Source organism: Thalassophryne amazonica, chromosome 18, assembly GCF_902500255.1.
Source record: "Thalassophryne amazonica chromosome 18, fThaAma1.1, whole genome shotgun sequence".
Classification (NCBI taxonomy): domain Eukaryota; kingdom Metazoa; phylum Chordata; class Actinopteri; order Batrachoidiformes; family Batrachoididae; genus Thalassophryne; species Thalassophryne amazonica.
In genome coordinates this window covers 72,168,314-72,184,986 of record NC_047120.1, presented here as the reverse complement: position 1 = coordinate 72,184,986, position 16,673 = coordinate 72,168,314, and the positions used below count along the sequence as shown (strand labels likewise).

General features: G+C 40.5%; 1 protein-coding gene and 1 long non-coding RNA gene across 2 annotated transcripts in view; one reads left to right on the top strand and one right to left on the bottom strand.

The window, feature by feature from the left end:
• The window catches only part of LOC117530643, a 17,997-nt gene extending 9,653 nt beyond the window's left edge, over positions 1–8,344 (bottom strand). Inside the window, exons 1-2 of the long non-coding RNA XR_004566410.1 lie at positions 8,332–8,344; positions 6,301–6,307 (exon numbers count right to left, since the gene is read on the bottom strand). This is a non-coding gene — a long non-coding RNA (uncharacterized LOC117530643). The remainder of the gene's footprint in view (positions 1–6,300; positions 6,308–8,331) is intronic.
• Positions 7,835–16,673, top strand: part of cops3 (COP9 signalosome subunit 3) — a 27,476-nt gene continuing 18,637 nt past the window's right edge. The window contains exons 1-3 of the mRNA XM_034193522.1: positions 7,835–8,015; positions 10,196–10,325; positions 16,396–16,508. Coding sequence (XP_034049413.1) covers positions 7,961–8,015; positions 10,196–10,325; positions 16,396–16,508 — 298 coding nt within the window. The 5' untranslated portion in view covers positions 7,835–7,960. The remainder of the gene's footprint in view (positions 8,016–10,195; positions 10,326–16,395; positions 16,509–16,673) is intronic.

Below are 16,673 nucleotides of genomic sequence, written 5' to 3'. Positions count from 1 at the left end.
GAGAAGGAGAGAGAGAGAGAAAGAGGAGGGAGAGGAGAGAGAAATGAGAGAGAGAGATAAAGAGGAGAGAGAGACAGAAAGAAAGAGAAGAGAGACAGAGAGAGAAAGAGGAGAGAGAGAAAGAGGAGAGGAGAGAGAAAGAGGAGAGGAGAGAGAAAGAGGAGAGAGAGAAAGAGGAGAGAGAGAGAGAGAGAGAGAGAGACAGAAAGAGGAGAGGAGAGAGAAAGGAGAGAGAGAGAGAGACAGAAAGAAAGAGGACAGAAAGAGACAGAGAGAAAGGAGAAGAGAGAGAAAGCGGAGAAGAGAGAGAAAGCGGAGAGGAGAGAGAGAAAGAGGAGAGGAGAGAGAGAAAGAGGAGAAGACAATTTTGAATTTAAACAGCTTTATTCACAACAAATGAGTTACATCATTTCCATTGTGCTGGGTTTTTTTTTTTTTTTTTTTTTTTGACAGGCGTCAGAAATGGAGCACCAAGCTACCGTTTTGCACAGATGAGAGAACATCATTGATGCACCATGTGTTTCTGAAGGTGTCCATGTTATCAGTCAGAGCATAAAACTGGAAGTCCACTCTGATCCGGGCTGCCAAGAGTCCCTTCAGCATAAACTCAAGGTCCACTGACCCCTGAGCTAAAACACAGTTTTTCCGAGTCTTCCAGATCGCCAACTTGGCGAGTCCACAAAGCAGGTTAATCAACACATGCAACCTCCTGAATTGTGGGCGATATTTTGGACGAAAAATAAGTCCATAGTGAACAACAACCCAAACCCACGAAACCATCTCCCCAACAACCCAAACAGCCCTGATAAGCGGTGACACTGTGCAAAAACATGGTGAACAGTTTCCCTATGTGGACAGAAAGGACAAACCCCATCAACCCCTGGATCCAGGTGCGCCAGATACCCGTTTGTAGCCAGAAGCCCGTGTACAATCCTCCACTGGAGGTCCCCCGTACATTTGTCGACTGGGGGTTTGTACAGGCTTCGCCAGCACCCCACAGGAGACAAGGCGGCACCAAAAAACTCTGACCACTTCGACGCCACCAACCCTGCCAAAGAGCGTAAGCGTGACACATTGACACAGGTAAAATAGAGAGCTGTCTTGCCAATACTCTGACTCTCCCAAAACAGGTGACCTGAAAGACAGGAGAGCCCCCTGCTCCTCCTGCCACGCCCCCACAGCAGGCGAGACAGTCAGAGAGGGGAACACGTACTCACATTCATCATCCCACTGGTCAGACAGAGTACAGTTCTCAGCAAACACTATGTGGGGCCCTGGCAGGGAAGCGCAAACCTCCTCCACCACCCTGAGCAGCATCCTGGAAGACCGAACTCCTGATAACTCCACCAGCCTCCCAACCGACGTGCGCAGTAGATGGCCCAATTTGGTGCACCCCGCCACCCTCAGGCGGGACCGCAGAGTGGCAGACGACAAACCAGGAGAGCAAACAAAGTCATTGAAGAAAAGCCTTTTGAAGAATATATTGAACAAAAGGTCTTTTCTAAAACCTCTGAAACCGGGCCAGATACCAGGAAAAACACCAGTCAAATGCAAAGCATCAACCCCTGCAAGTGTAGAAGCTTCAAAGAAGAGGTATGAAGAAAAAGGAAGAGAGAGGAAGTTTGTGAGGAGCTGGACACAGGATTATCTGTGGCTGGGGCACAAGGACGAGGACAACACAACATACTGCTATGTCTGTCGGGATTTTCCTTCAATTGCGGACCAGTAAGTCATTTTTAAATGTTGAAATAAAATAATTTGATTTGCTTTATAAAATACATACTGTCAAATGATCATGCATTGAACAGTGATGAATTCAGAAAACACACAGGAGAGAAGCAGATGCATATTGACATTTACCAATTATTTAAATTTTTTCCCCAATTATGAACAATCGCAGGAGAGAAACATTATGAGCTATGTAACGGATTAAAAGGCAAGAGGCTGTGCATGTAATATGCAATAAAATGTATTTTTTGGAAATTCAATTTTACCACCCACACAAGAGAGAAGCAATTTATGAAAAAGTGTAATTTCAGTACTTCCACAGTAGCATGCCCCCAGACACCCCTAGGTGACACGCGCCATTGGCATATGTATCACGTGCCTTTGGCACCTGCGGCACTCGCTTGTCCGGCCAACCAGCTTTTCCTATGGACAAGTACACTAAAAAGCTTAATGTCAATGCCTGCAAAGGATTACCTTTGAGATGTTTCCAAATGCTTTCTCCACATCATGAAGGGCACGAGAACAGCTGCAGCTGTAGAAAATTCTTCTGTGATTCCGGGAGCGATTAGAAGTGGTTTCATCAGACAAGTTCCGAGAGCAAATAATCTGCTATGACGTAATTATTTTATGTAACGCAGCATCCAGTGGAACAAAGCGGGTCGCATTGGCATGACAAATTGAGTGACAGTGCGGGGGGTTAAATGTGTGCAAGTGTCGAGTATGTTTGTTAAGATATGGTTGACATTGAGATACAAAGAGACACGCAAATAGTTATTTTAAGAAAAAGGTTGACATTCAAGTGACATATATACAAGTATATACACACACACAGAGATATAGGAAGGAATAAACACTGTTAGTGTTCATGAAGCACAAACATGGATGTGAACACATACGTTATTGATAATGTGAGTCAGTCATTTAGGTTTGTTGTGAAATGTGTGGATTGATTGATAACTATTGTGTTTTCATATATTTTGACTTTTATCAAATACACTGAGAGTTGAACCCGTTCCACTAATGTGAAAGTACCACTACCGGTGCCTTTAGCTTTTTTGGCCATTGGGGAAAAGCAAAAATAATAATGCAACAGCACGATTTCTAAAAGTGTTTTGAATAGTGATGGGTCGATGAGGCTCCATGAAGCGTTTCAACACGTTGCCAAACTGTATTGATACTGTGTCACTGAATACTGACATCTGCTGGACCTTAAAAATCCCTACAGGCACCCGAGTTGACACACTCAACTGACACTGATCTCATGGCCTCATATATACAATAATATAATCTAAGTCATTGTATTTCATTTTGTATCATTTCATATGTTCATTTAAATTTAAAATCTTAAATAATAATAAATAATGTGAACATGTATCAAAACGTGAAACTCTAAGTGAACGTGTTGTAAATGTGTATGCTTGTGGGCTGGGATTTTATTTTTTGTTACAAATTTTTATTCAAAAAAAGAAGTTGTTCCAAAGTCTTGAATTTGAGTCTGATACACTTTTTTGATGCAACTTCTCCAGCTTTAGAAAACACCCGCTCACAGGGCACAGATGAGGCTGAGTGCAGAGAAACTGTAATGACAGCTGGAAGAGGTTTGGATATAGTCTTGTGGTTGTCCCAGGATCTCAGAGGATCCTGGGACCCTCTGCCAGGTACCCCTGCACCTCCTGGATGGCATCAGCTGTGGCACTTTTGGTCTGCCTGCCCCCTTCAATGTCGAGATGTTGCCAAAGGTCACCTAAAAACAACAATGTGGCATTTCAGGACATGATTTCCAAACAACAACAAACAAATAATGCTGAATATGAGGGCTGAAGGACCTGAACCAGTTCCCTGAACCCTTCACTCTCCACAGTGCTGAGGGGCTGGCAGACCTTCAGGATGAAACTCAGCAGAGTCTCATCCAGCTCATCTGCTTCCTGGAAGCTTGATGGTTAAAAATGAGGTACAGAATAAATTAATAGGAATTAATTATCAATAACTTAACTGTGAGTAAGGTGTAGACTGGCTGTATACCTGAGTTCATCCTGGGTGTATCTAGGACTTCATTCTCATGTCTGGTCCTATAATGTCTCAGCATTGAGGAGGTGCTCTTGTTTAAATAGGAAAGTTCGACTGAACAAATGTGACATTTAACCTGCAGAAAATAATATGAATAGTAAATTAAGAATCACTTTGAAATTAATATGAATTCAGATAGATCAAATGGAAACTGAGAGGAGCTGGATGAAACAAGGAAATTAAAACAAATACCTTATTTTCCGATACGACATCAAAATGATCCCACACGGCGGAAACTTTCCTTTTTGTTTGCTGCTGCTCCATGACTTTTGGTGAATTCGATGATACACCGCAAAAGATCTGTTTGGCCACTTTGGCGCGTCAGTGTCAGCTTGAAACAGTTCCTATATCGGTCACGTGACTTTCGCAAAGCGATACGCGCACCGACGCGGGGTTTCACTCTATGAGTTCGACGCATCGTTGTTGCTGGACCCATCACTAGTTTTGAAGCCTCTATCCGGTCAGATTTCTTTTTTGAGTTTAAGTAAAGAGTATGTACGGGGGAATACTGCAATAAGTATGGATTTGTTTTGGTGATCTGCAGACAGTCCGACAGCAGCATTTGTTTTGAAATGTAGCTACATTTTAGGGTGATTCTTTAACTACGGGCACTATTGGCCTTGTAAATGTAATTTCCACCACACCATTTCCTTACAATATAAAGTGCCTTGGGGCAACTGTTTGTTGTGATTTGGCGCTATATACATGTGCTCTGATGTTACTGTTTATCTCCATAGAAACTACCCAAACAATCTTTCATACAAACTTTTTAAAGGGACATTATTGTTGTGGTGGAAATTACGGCAATAGTGTGGGACAACTACATTTCGTTTAAAAAAATCACAACAGTTGTATGACATTGAATACCCCAATTATGTTTTGATTATTTTACTGATATTTTATTCAGAGATATTTTAAAAGTGCCCGTAGTCTAAGAATCACCCTTTAATGGACTTCCTACCAACGCACACGTGTTGGCATGTTGCTAAATCGGTCAGAGTGGTGTCCTGTGTAATGCCCCGTCAGCTGTGCTGACTAAAGCTGACTTTACACATTCGTATACAGTTGTATTTCTGCAATACTTCTTCCATTTGGCAAATCACTCAGCTTTTGTCAAGCTCATCTTTGTCGTTCCCGTTTATGAACCCAAAATGGTGGCAGATAGTAGTTTTAAGCCTTTCAGGCATTTGCCTGCATTACCGTATCAGGTTTGTTGTCTATTCAATATGTGAGAGGGGGTGTGGCTGCAGAGTGCCAGAAGACTTCTGGGCTTAAGACTGAAGATTCAAGAGGCTAAATGAAAGTTTGTGATGAACTTTGCCAATGTTCAGAAGTGTTTCTCTGCTGTAGCTTAGTTACGTAGGTGGCAGAAGAGTAGGACAGAAACGCCACGGAGGGCACCATCTCGGAAGTACTAATGTTACAATGGTAATCGAAATAAAGGTTTCAAAATAAAGGAATTTTAAAAATGAATCCCAAAAATTTCCATAATAAAGGATGCACATCATCGTGCAATGCACAAGCAATATCTGAAAGCTGAGGCTGATCTGACAGTCAGAGAGATATCTAAGCCACACACACACACATACAGACGCATCTTAGTTTTTGCGATAGCTGATACACATAAAATAATACAATAAATTACTAAATTTTGGCATATACACATCAAGTAATACATTCCAAAAAAATGTATGCCTTTATTTCAAGATTGTACTACACATCTAAGAATTTAGTGCTTTACAGGATGTATTGAAATCTATGTAAATACTGAATTAGTTTTTCAAATCTGCCCAGCACACCAAGCAGCTCATATCACATTTCCCTATCCTTGGCCAAGTCCTGTAACTCTTCCCAGGGGATCCTCGGGGATTCCCAAGCCATCTGGGAAATAAAATCCCTCCCATGTGTCCTGGGTCTTCCCCCAGGCCTCCTTCCAGTTGGACCTGCCTGAAAGACCTCCCTGTGGAGACGTGACCAGAGGGCATCTTCACCAGATACGCAAAGCACCTCAACTGGCTCCTTTTGATGTGAAGAAGCACTGGGTTTTCATTTTACAAGCCAAGGGTCAAAATAATATAATACAGCATGGAAACAAAGTCATGACTCACAATGGCATGGTGCAATCTGCAACCTCACCACTACATGACACTAAATCCTACACACTGTAGCTTTAAAATAAAAACAAAATAAAATTGCTTGGTGAATTTAAGTGAATGTGAACCCTGTTTTAAAATGATCTCACACCATACTCAAAAATGAATGCACAGTGATTTTTGTAATGAATGCAATTTGCAAATTGCGAAGTGGGAATTTATGTTTTACTCCCAAATATGACTGCCACTCAAAACGAGGCTGTAAACCTGTTTCAGCTGCCTGGCAATTTAGCAGATTATTTTTTCTTAAATACACTCAACAAAAATATAAACGCAACACTTTTGGTTTTGCTCCCATTTTGTATGAGATGAACTCAAAGATCTAAAACTTTTTCTACATACACAATATCACCATTTCCCTCAAATATTGTTCACAAACCAGTCTAAATCTGTGATAGTGAGCACTTCTCCTTTGCTGAGATAATCCATCCCACCTCACAGGTGTGCCATATCAAGATGCTGATTAGACACCATGATTAGTGCACAGGTGTGTCTTAGACTGCCCACAATAAAAGGCCACTCTGAAAGGTGCAGTTTTATCACACAGCACAATGCCACAGATGTTGCAAGATTTGAGGGAGCGTGCAATTGGCATGCTGACAGCAGGAATGTCAACCAGAGCTGTTGCTCGTGTATTGAATGTTCATGTCTCTACCATAAGCCGTCTCCAAAGGCCGTCTCCAGAGAATTTGGCAGTACATCCAACCAGCCTCACAACCGCAGACCACGTGTAACCACACCAGCCCAGGACCTCCACATCCAGCATGTTCACCTCCAAGATCGTCTGAGACCAGCCACTCGGACAGCTGCTGAAACAATCAGTTTGCATAACCAAGAATTTCTGCACAAACTGTCAGAAACCATCTCAGGGAAGCTCATCTGCATGCTCGTCGTCCTCATCGGGGTCTTGACCTGACTCCAGTTCATCGTCGTAATCGACTTGAGTGGGCAAATGCTCACATTCACTGGCGTTTGGCACGTTGGAGAGGTGTTCTCTTCACGGATGATGCGAAGGAGATGTGTTGCACTGCATGAGGCAAATGGTGGTCACACCAGATACTGACTGGTATCCCCCCCAGTAAAACAAAACTGCACCTTTCAGAGTGGCCTTTTATTGTGGTGTCTAATCAGCATCTTGATATGGCACACCTGTGCACTAATCATGGTGTCTAATCAGCATCTTGATATGGCACACCTGTGAGGTGGGATGGATTATCTCAGCAAAGGAGAAGTGCTCACTATCACAGATTTCGACTGGTTTGTGAACAATATTTGAGGGAAATGGTGATATTGTGTATGTGGAAAAAGTTTTAGATCTTTGAGTTCATCTCATACAAAATGGGAGCAAAACCAAAAGTTTTGCGTTTATATTTTTGTTGAGTATATTTTGGGGTTAGGACTTGAATAGTAGTCTACGTTAGGGTTTAGCAAAATAAATAAAACTTTTGGGAATATGGACAGTACTTCTGCTTCTAGACCAAGGCTTTGCCCATTTCCAGGAGTCCTGCGCAGTGGCACCTTTTCAATACGGTTCTATGTCGGAATAGTTCAAATTTGCAAAATGCGCAGAACAGACATGAATGAACAAAATGGCAGTAAAGCTTATTTAAAAAATATGTATATTTTTATTTGTAATGTGATATTGTGCTGTTTTTTTGTTTTGGTTTTTTTATGTATATTTACTGAAACTCTGACACAAATAATGCTATAAATCAGTTATGTTGGCTGCTTGCCACGGCTGATCCGCGTGTTTAAACATGCTTATTGTTTATGCTGGTGATTAGAATAATAAAATAAATTATTGTTATTGTTGTTTATTTCACTGTATCTGGCCCTTTAAGATTTCATTGGCCGTTTCTTAAATCTCGTTGCTGTGTGCTATGCGGTCATGATCTCGCGATAGCGTCACCTCAGTGGCGGCTGTGTGGCCCCGGTCTCAGTCCGGACGGAGTAGTTTCTGACGTTTGAATGAAAACCTGTGCAAATTACCTCCACTTTGGATCCAGGAAATAATGGCTTCAGCCTTGGAGCAGTTTGTAAACAATGTGCGGCAGCTCTCCGCTCAAGGTAGAGTTGGTGAACTCATTCGAGTGGCAACTAGTAGCTAGCTAGCTAGCATATGCTACAGTGTCTTGCCGATAGCTAAGTAGCCCAACTGGTCACAGGCTTTTTGCTTTATCATGTAAACAGAGCGCTAAAAGGGCTTTCTCCGGCAGTCAGACTCCTGTAAAGTGTCACCACCAGACGCGGTGATACGTGGGCTCACCGCCGACCAGCCTGCATGAAGCACAAACTAAAGCAAAAATGTTAAAAATCCTACTTTGGGGTTTTGATGTAGAAAATAATTTCTGGGCACTGGCTGCCGGTAGTCCCACCTCTGGACGCAAATGATTGGCTGGAGAACTATTTAAACGAATGTGATTGGCTCAAAGTAAACTGTCAATCTTTATTGCTTTGCCTCTGTTGTAAGGCCTTGACAGCACGGTCTATTTTGAAATCTAATGACACACTGCAGTGGCTGTTCACAGGTTTTCTGTTGTTTTGCTTTGCACTTTTGTGAAAAATAACCTTTTGACTGTCGCTGGCAAATGTCACTAGTTGACTGTGCTAATAATTAGCAAAATGCTTTACCTTCTGGAAATAGTGTTTCCCTTCCCTGATTTATATTTGAATAATATGAAGAAAAAGGAAAGGTGTTCAAGCTTATTCGTAAATTAATTAATCTACAGAAACTATATTCACTATTTTGAGTAAATCTTCATGATGTGTTATCAGAATATAGAACTTATTTTCAAGTGCATGAATAATTTTTTCTGTGGTTTACTTTATTTGACAATAAAATACATGTACGTAAAAACAATGCAGTATATAAAGTTCAATCAATCAAAGTTTATTTATATAGCCCTTTCCACAGCCAAGAGGGTGACCAAAGTGCTTCAAAGTCAAATAAAAAAACATAGAGAATAACTTAAGACAATAAAAAAAAATTTAAACTTGACACATCAATAAAAATATGCATCCAGAATATTTGCAGATAAGAACCAAATAAGATGTCAGTATGCTGCTTATTATTAAAATTGCTGATGATAACACAATAAAGCCTGAAATATATTTCCACTCTGGTGCTCATTGAGGGAAGGAAAAAAATGGCAAGCTTTCTCTGGTTCCAGCTTCTAACATACAACAGTTTGCTTATTTTTCTTTGTTTTGCATCACTGTAAATGCAATGCATTTTTTTGGTTTTGATTGCAAATCAGTCAGTTATGAAGCAGTTGCTTTAGTCTGGAAACTACTCCCCCACTACTTTTATGACATTTGACATTAACCGCCATGCCACCTTTGTCTACCACTTTTTATAATCCAATTTCAATTATGATACTTGACACAAAAAGTAAATACTTGAGGTAAATAAATGCCAGAGACTAAAGGAAAAGTCATTTCTTAAAAGTCGAATTGCAGCTGGTGAAGCTTGGAATTCCTTCAGAGTTGTGTCTTTGTAGCTTCTATCACACTTTTGTGCCCAGTCGCTCAATTTGCAAGGGTAGTGTGATCTAAGTAGATGTATAACGTTCCATTTGATGCTCATAATTTCATTTTGGAATAACTGAATTAACTTTAATCTCAGGTTTAGTCAGTAATAGACAGTTCTTGTATCTGTTCCCTGATTCATCTGAAGCTAACTGGTTTAAAAGTAATGATTTGCTTGTTACAGATTTCACTATAACTTACCACTGCTGTTACAGCTGATTATAGTTTGCATTTGTTTTCACTTTCAAAGTAAAATGTGCAGTTTTACTTTTGTATAATGAGCAGATTTTTAATAATTTTGACTTATCACAAAATGATGTAAAAGTATCAGACTAAGCACATGTTAGGGGCTTTGCAAACATAAATTATCAAATGATACACACTTGAGAAACATGCGTTTTTAAGGCCAGTGTAACTCTACTGATGTGGTTCTGAGGTTTGAAGTTGTTAATCATCACATCTGTGCCTTTGTCTCGCTCATGATCCAAAGTGTGTTTACACTTTAATGATGGGTTCATAATGTCACCCAAACACACTAGGGCAGCAGTGCGTCTGACTGAAACTACTGAATGCTAAATGTAAGCTGTTTTCTTTGTGAAGATAATGTTGCGCTTGTCTAATGTCTGATCACCTGTTCCTTTGATAACGGCCTTTTCCAATGTACTCAAGAACATCTGAGAAGATTCATCATTTTGTAATGAACCTATTCTCCTCTTCAGGCCAGATGACTCAACTGTGTGAGTTGATCAACAAGAGTGGGGAGCTGCTGGCCAAAAATCTGTCCCACCTGGACACGGTGCTGGGAGCCTTGGACATCCAAGAGCACTCCTTAGGCGTGCTGGCTGTGCTGTGAGTATCGCACTTCCACACTAAAGAGCCTACACAGAAACTTCCACACTAAACTAAACTGTCCAACAGGGTGATGTCAGTCAGATTGCTGTTGGTGTGCTTCTGTTGATGTGCTGTTTTCTGTTTGGTCCTGGTCCTCACCTCAATCACTGCCTTTGTTGTGTTTTACCCCTTGCTCCTGGGTCTGAGTTAAGGGATCTTGTTCCTGTTGTGTGTCCTGATTTTCATCACACTGTGCTGTGACTACTAAAGGCAAAATGGTTCCATGAACTTTTTTGTCATCTCATTTAGTAGTGGAGAAATGTATTAATTAGACATTACACAAACTAGAGGCCACACTGGATATATCTATAGTTTACTATGCAAGTTGCATGTGGCAGTGGAGATGTCCGTCTGCACGTGAAGAGAAAAAATAAAAAAAATTAGGTAAACCTCTGTTCTTTCCTTTCCACGTTTGATATGAAGTGTGTGTGTATTTCGATTCATGTGTGTGTAACCAGATCCACAAATGTGTTTAAAACAAAAGTGTGTGTGTGTGTATTGGCTGTGTTCCAACATGTGACTTTTGCTACACTCTTGCCGCATTAGAAATGTAAATGTGTGTAAGAACACAGCCACTATACACAGGGCTGCTGCTAAGGTTTTGGAGGCCCTAAGCATAACTGGTCAGGGAGGCCCCCCCCCCCCCCCCCCCACACACACACACACACACACAAAGTTCTACTCAAACCGTTACTATTTATTAAAGCATTTAAGTTTAGCGTTTAAAGCTACATCAAATCAGCAAAGCCAACGCAACCTAGCTTAAGCAGCACCACTGAACATTAAGTAATCAAAACAATTTAAACCTTTAACACGTACTTACCAGCAAGGGATGCACGGACATCATCTTTTTGTTTCTTTTTCCTCCGTTTTTCAGCTCCAGACTCCCGCTGTTGCTTCATTGTTTAATTGTGGCATAGTGGCAACTTGTCGTCTCGTGTCAGAATTGAATGTGGGCTAGCAGTGCTACTTCAGTTAGGTGCAGGGTTGCCAGATTGGGTGTTTTCCCATCCAATTGGTTTGTTTAGGGTAAAAATATGGCACTGGATGAGTTTTTTTGTATAGAATTGCTACACACATTTTAAAAATCAGTTCAAATTACGAAGGATTTAGTGCCTCCATGCATTTATTGGACTGGAAATCGTCACATCTGGCAACCCTGGTTAGGCGACACAGCGAACAGAGAAAGACGCAAACAGGGCTGTACCATTTCAGGGAATCGGGGCGGGGGTGGATGGGGGATTTATATTAGGCAAAAAAAACTGTTAATTTGCCCCAATTAAGTAATGGGTTGGGGCCGACACAATGTTTAAAGACAAAAACGATGGGCCTATTCATAAATAATTCATATTGATTTTGAAATGTAATAATCAGTGTTGCCACAGTTACTTTGATAAAGTAATCCAATTACTGATTACTCCTTGAAAAAGTAACTTAGTTACTTTACTGATTACTCAATTGTAAAAGTAACTAAGTTAGATTACTAGTTACTTTTTTAGTTACTTTCCCCAGCTGCCGACAACAACCCTCTGCCACCTCAACATGACAATGATACCTGTTTTGCCAAAACTCACTTTATAGTCACCCTTTCTTGACTTCAATGAAAATAAATACTTGTTTTATAAAAAGTAAAATAATCTTTCTTGACCTCATATTTAACTGTTGACAGCACTGTAACAGTAAAACTTGCAATTTCTAACCTACATTGTTTATAAATGTAACTATTAAATTCTAAAATTTTTCTAACATTTAAATTCTCTATAAACATTTTACTTGTCAAAATTATTATTATTTTAAGTAGTATTAGTCGTTGTAGTAAAAAAACAGCTTCAAAACTGGACCTTTAATCTAGGGGTGTTGTGGGGGGGCACACCTGCCCCACGCCCCCATTCCATCTAGATTCGCCCCTGCTTTGGCATTTGAGCACAAAGAATGGATAACATTTATTTATGCAGAAAACATGACCAGATTTACAGGTAAGAAAGTTTTATTGTGATTTAGAAGATCTTCACTTAGCCTGGAAAAAGAGTTTGTTGCTCTATAAGAAAGCCCTTCGTGAAGCTAGGACATCTTTCTACTCATCACTAATTGAAGAAAATAAGAACAACCCCAGGTTTCTTTTCAGCACTGTAGCCAGGCTGACAAAGAGTCAGAGCTCTATTGAGCTGAGTATTCCATTAACTTTAACTAGTAATGACTTCATGACTTTCTTTGCTAACAAAATTTTGACTATTAGAGAAAAAATTACTCATAACCATCCCAAAGATGTATCGTTATCTTGGCTGCTTTCAGTGATGCCGGTATTTGGTTAGACTCTTTCTCTCCGATTGTTCTGTCTGAGTTATTTTCATTAGTTACTTCATCCAAACCATCAACATGCTTATTAGACCCCATTCCTGCCAGGCTGCTCAAGGAAGTCCTACCATTATTTAATGCTTCAATCTTAATATGATCAATCTATCTTTGTTAGTTGGTTATGTACCACAGGCCTTTAAGGTGGCAGTAATTAAACCATTACTTAAAAAGCCATCACTTGACCCAGCTATCTTAGCTAATTATAGGCCAATCTCCAACCTTCCTTTTCTCTCAAAGATTCTTGAGAGGGTAGTTGTAAAACAGCTAACTGATCACCTGCAGAGGAATGGTCTATTTGAAGAGTTTCAGTCAGGTTTTAGAATTCATCATAGTACAGAAACAGCATTAGTGAAGGTTACAAATGATCTTCTTATGGCTTCGGACAGTGGGACTTATCTCTGTGCTGTTCTGTTGGACCTCAGTGCTGCTTTTGATACTGTTGACCATAAAATTTTATTACAGAGATTAGAGCATGTCATAGGTATTAAAGGCATTGCGCTGCGGTGGTTTGAATCATATTTGTCTAATAGATTACAGTTTGTTCATGTAAATGGGGAATCTTCTTTCACAGACTAAAGTTAATTATGGAGTTCCACAAGGTTCTGTGCTAGGACCAATTTTATTCACTTTATACATGCTTCCCTTGGGCAGTATTATTAGACGGTATTGCTTAAATTTTCATTGTTACGCAGATGATACCCAGCTTTATCTATCCATGAAGCCAGAGGATACGCACCAATTAGCTAAACTGCAGGATTGTCTTACAGACATAAAGACATGGATGACCTCTAATTTCCTGCTTTTAAACTCAGATAAAACTGAAGTTATTGTACTTGGCCCCACAAATCTTAGAAGCATGGTGTCTAACCAGATCGTTACTCTGGATGGCATTTCCCTGATCTCTAGTAATAAATGTGAGAAATCTTGGAGTTATTTTTGATCAGGATATGTCATTCAAAGCGCATATTAAACAAATATGTAGGACTGCCTTTTTGCATTTACGCAATATCTCTAAAATCAGAAAGGTCTTGTCTCAGAGTGATGCTGAAAAACGAATTCATGCATTTATTTCTCTAGGCTGGACTATTGTAATTCATTATTATCAGGTTGTCCTAAAAGTTCCCTAAAAAGCCTTCAGTTGGTTCAGAATGCTGCAGCTAGAGTACTGACGGGACTAGCAGGAGAGAGCATATCTCACCCGTGTTGGCCTCCCTTCATTGGCTTCCTGTTAATGCTAGAATAGAATTTAAAATTCTTCTTCTTACTTATAAGGTTTTGAATAATCAGGTCCCATCTTATCTTAGGGACCTCGTAGTACCATATTACCCCATTAGAGCGCTTCGCTCTCAGACTGCGGGCTTACTTGTAGTTCCTAGGGTTGTAAGAGTAGAATGGGAGGCAGAGCCTTCAGCTTTCAGGCTCCTCTCCTGTGGAACCAGCTCCCAATTCAGATCAGGGAGACAGATACCCTCTCTACTTTTAAGATTAGGCTTAAAACTTTCCTTTTCGCTAAGGCTTATAGTTAGGGCTGGATCGGGTGACCCTGGACCATCCCTTGGTTATGTTGCTTTAGACGTAGACTGTGTTTCATAATTATTGTATGGCCTTGCCTTGCAATGTGGAGCGCCTTGGGGCAACTGTTTGTTGTGATTTGGCGCTATACAAGAAAAAAGTTGATTGATTGATTGATTTTCACATCATGTGGTCCTCAGAAAGAGAGTTTAGGTGCATTTGAGTGGAAAATAGTGTTAGTTGTTGACGTGTCGTGGAGGATCAGCTGTTTTTAATGAGACGATACGGAGCGGCTCAGCTCAGAATTCTAAATAAAGGAGAAAAATAAAGCATAAAAATGACTTTGTAAAGCTCAGTGAAGGTGTGCTGTTTTGCTTTAAGAGGTGAGGACGAGTCGTAGCTGATGAAAAGCTCACAGCTCGTTTAAAGTGGGCAGTTCAGTCGAACCCCGACCTTCTGCCCACGGACCAAGTTTAATGCTGCTGTTGACCCACAATGCAAAAATAATAGTAACGCACAGTGACTTGGAGAAGTAACTTTAATCTGATTACTCATTTGGAATGATTAACGCGTTAGATTACTCGTTACTCTAATCTAACCACTTTTTTTGTAACACCGGCATCACTGGTAATAATGTAATAATTTCAACACATTTTTCAGTCAATTGGAGGCCCTGCAAACTAGTGCAACATGGTTGGTGCCCCATGCAGGCTGCGTAGTCTGCTTATGCTGAATGGTGGCGCTGACTATACACAGATTTTTATTTATTTAATTTTTTTTACACATTTGTGGATCTGGTTACACACACACAGGTCAAAATACACATTTGCAAATACTTTTGCTGCAGTAATGGCTCCATAGGTGTGGCTGTGCGGCAATGACAAATAGTTTACATCTCGCAGCTCAGGTAGGAGGTCCGAGAAGCAGAATTCTGGTTAGGTACGCAGGGTGGCCATGAGTAGAAATGCATCAAGGTGCAGCAGACCTTTGAAGCAAAATAAACTCAGTCCATGTTCCTATTGTTTAAACATCCAAACATGTCATTTACCAGGAGCCACTTAATGATTGATATAGGCTCTGTACTCTGTACCCAGATCTCCACTATGCTGGTTAAACCTCAAACTTCTACACATGGATGAAATTTGTTTTAAGTATTTTATTAATATTATTGAGGTAAATATACCGTTTCATGAGAAACCACTGAAAATGTAAGTAAGTCTCTTCGGCTGCTCCCTTGTTTGCACTCGGGGTCGCCACAGCAAATCCAAGGTGGATCTGCATGTTGAATTGGCACAGGTTTTTACGCTGGATGCCCTTCCTGACGCAACTCCACATTACATGGAGAAATGTGGCAGGGGTGGGATTTGAACCCGGAACCTTCTGCACTGAAACCAAGCGCATTAACCACTTGGCCACCACCCCCAAACCACTGAAAATGTAAAAGTGTTTATTGATGGCAAAGGCAGGAAAAAAAAATTCCTGGATCCAGTTATAAAATATTCCTTGTCAGCCCATGGTCAAATCCTTGATCCAGTTTCATGGAAGTTCGTGAACAAAACCAATTAACACATGGGAGAAAATATGACGTCATCGTCAGAGGTAATAATCCACCATTCCACAGTTTGTAAAACGTTAAACCTTCTTGTCTGTCTTCATTTTTACAGGGGACTTATTTCATGTAGTACTACAATAAATAAACATGTGACGTAGCTGTAAAAAAAATATTAGGGGTGTGTGTGTGAGAATTCACACTGAAATACCAGCTGTACTTTGGATTGCAGCCATTAGTAAAGGGTAATACGTCTTCATTCTGGTTGTGCTGCCACAAGACCGACAATTAAATCTTCTTTCCACCGTGCAGCCATAACTGCACTGAATTGTTACTCGGTCAGAGCTGGATCCTGATGCTCTAATGGGTGGAAGGTTTTTGGCTGAAGTAAACTTCTGTTATTCCCTAAAGATGTCTGGTATTTGTGGAATAATGGCACACTCTTTTCCATGAGGAAATTAGATTAAGATTAACCGTATCCTATTGTATTTCCTTTCTCAGTCACCATGTCAAACTCTGAAGGTTGTTGTATGTGCACTACTGTCTCCTCTCCCTGGATGTATTTCTAGGTTGATAGATACTTGTTAACCTCTCCTCTCTCTCTTTTCGCAGATTTGTGAAGTTCTCCATGCCAAACATCCCTGACTTTGAGACGCTCTTCTCCCAAGTGCAGCTCTTCATCAGTACCTGTAATGGGGAGCACATTAGATATGCAACAGACACTTGTAAGTTTGTCAAGTTTCACATGTTTCAGGATGAAGCTGTGCAGTATTCTGTCTTCAGCCTGTGCAGGGTTGTCGGGTTTTTTTTTTTAGTGGTAAGAGTGACTTCATCAGCAATGATCAGCTGAACACGGACCAGCTGCTATTTTCTATTGCCTTCTGCAATGA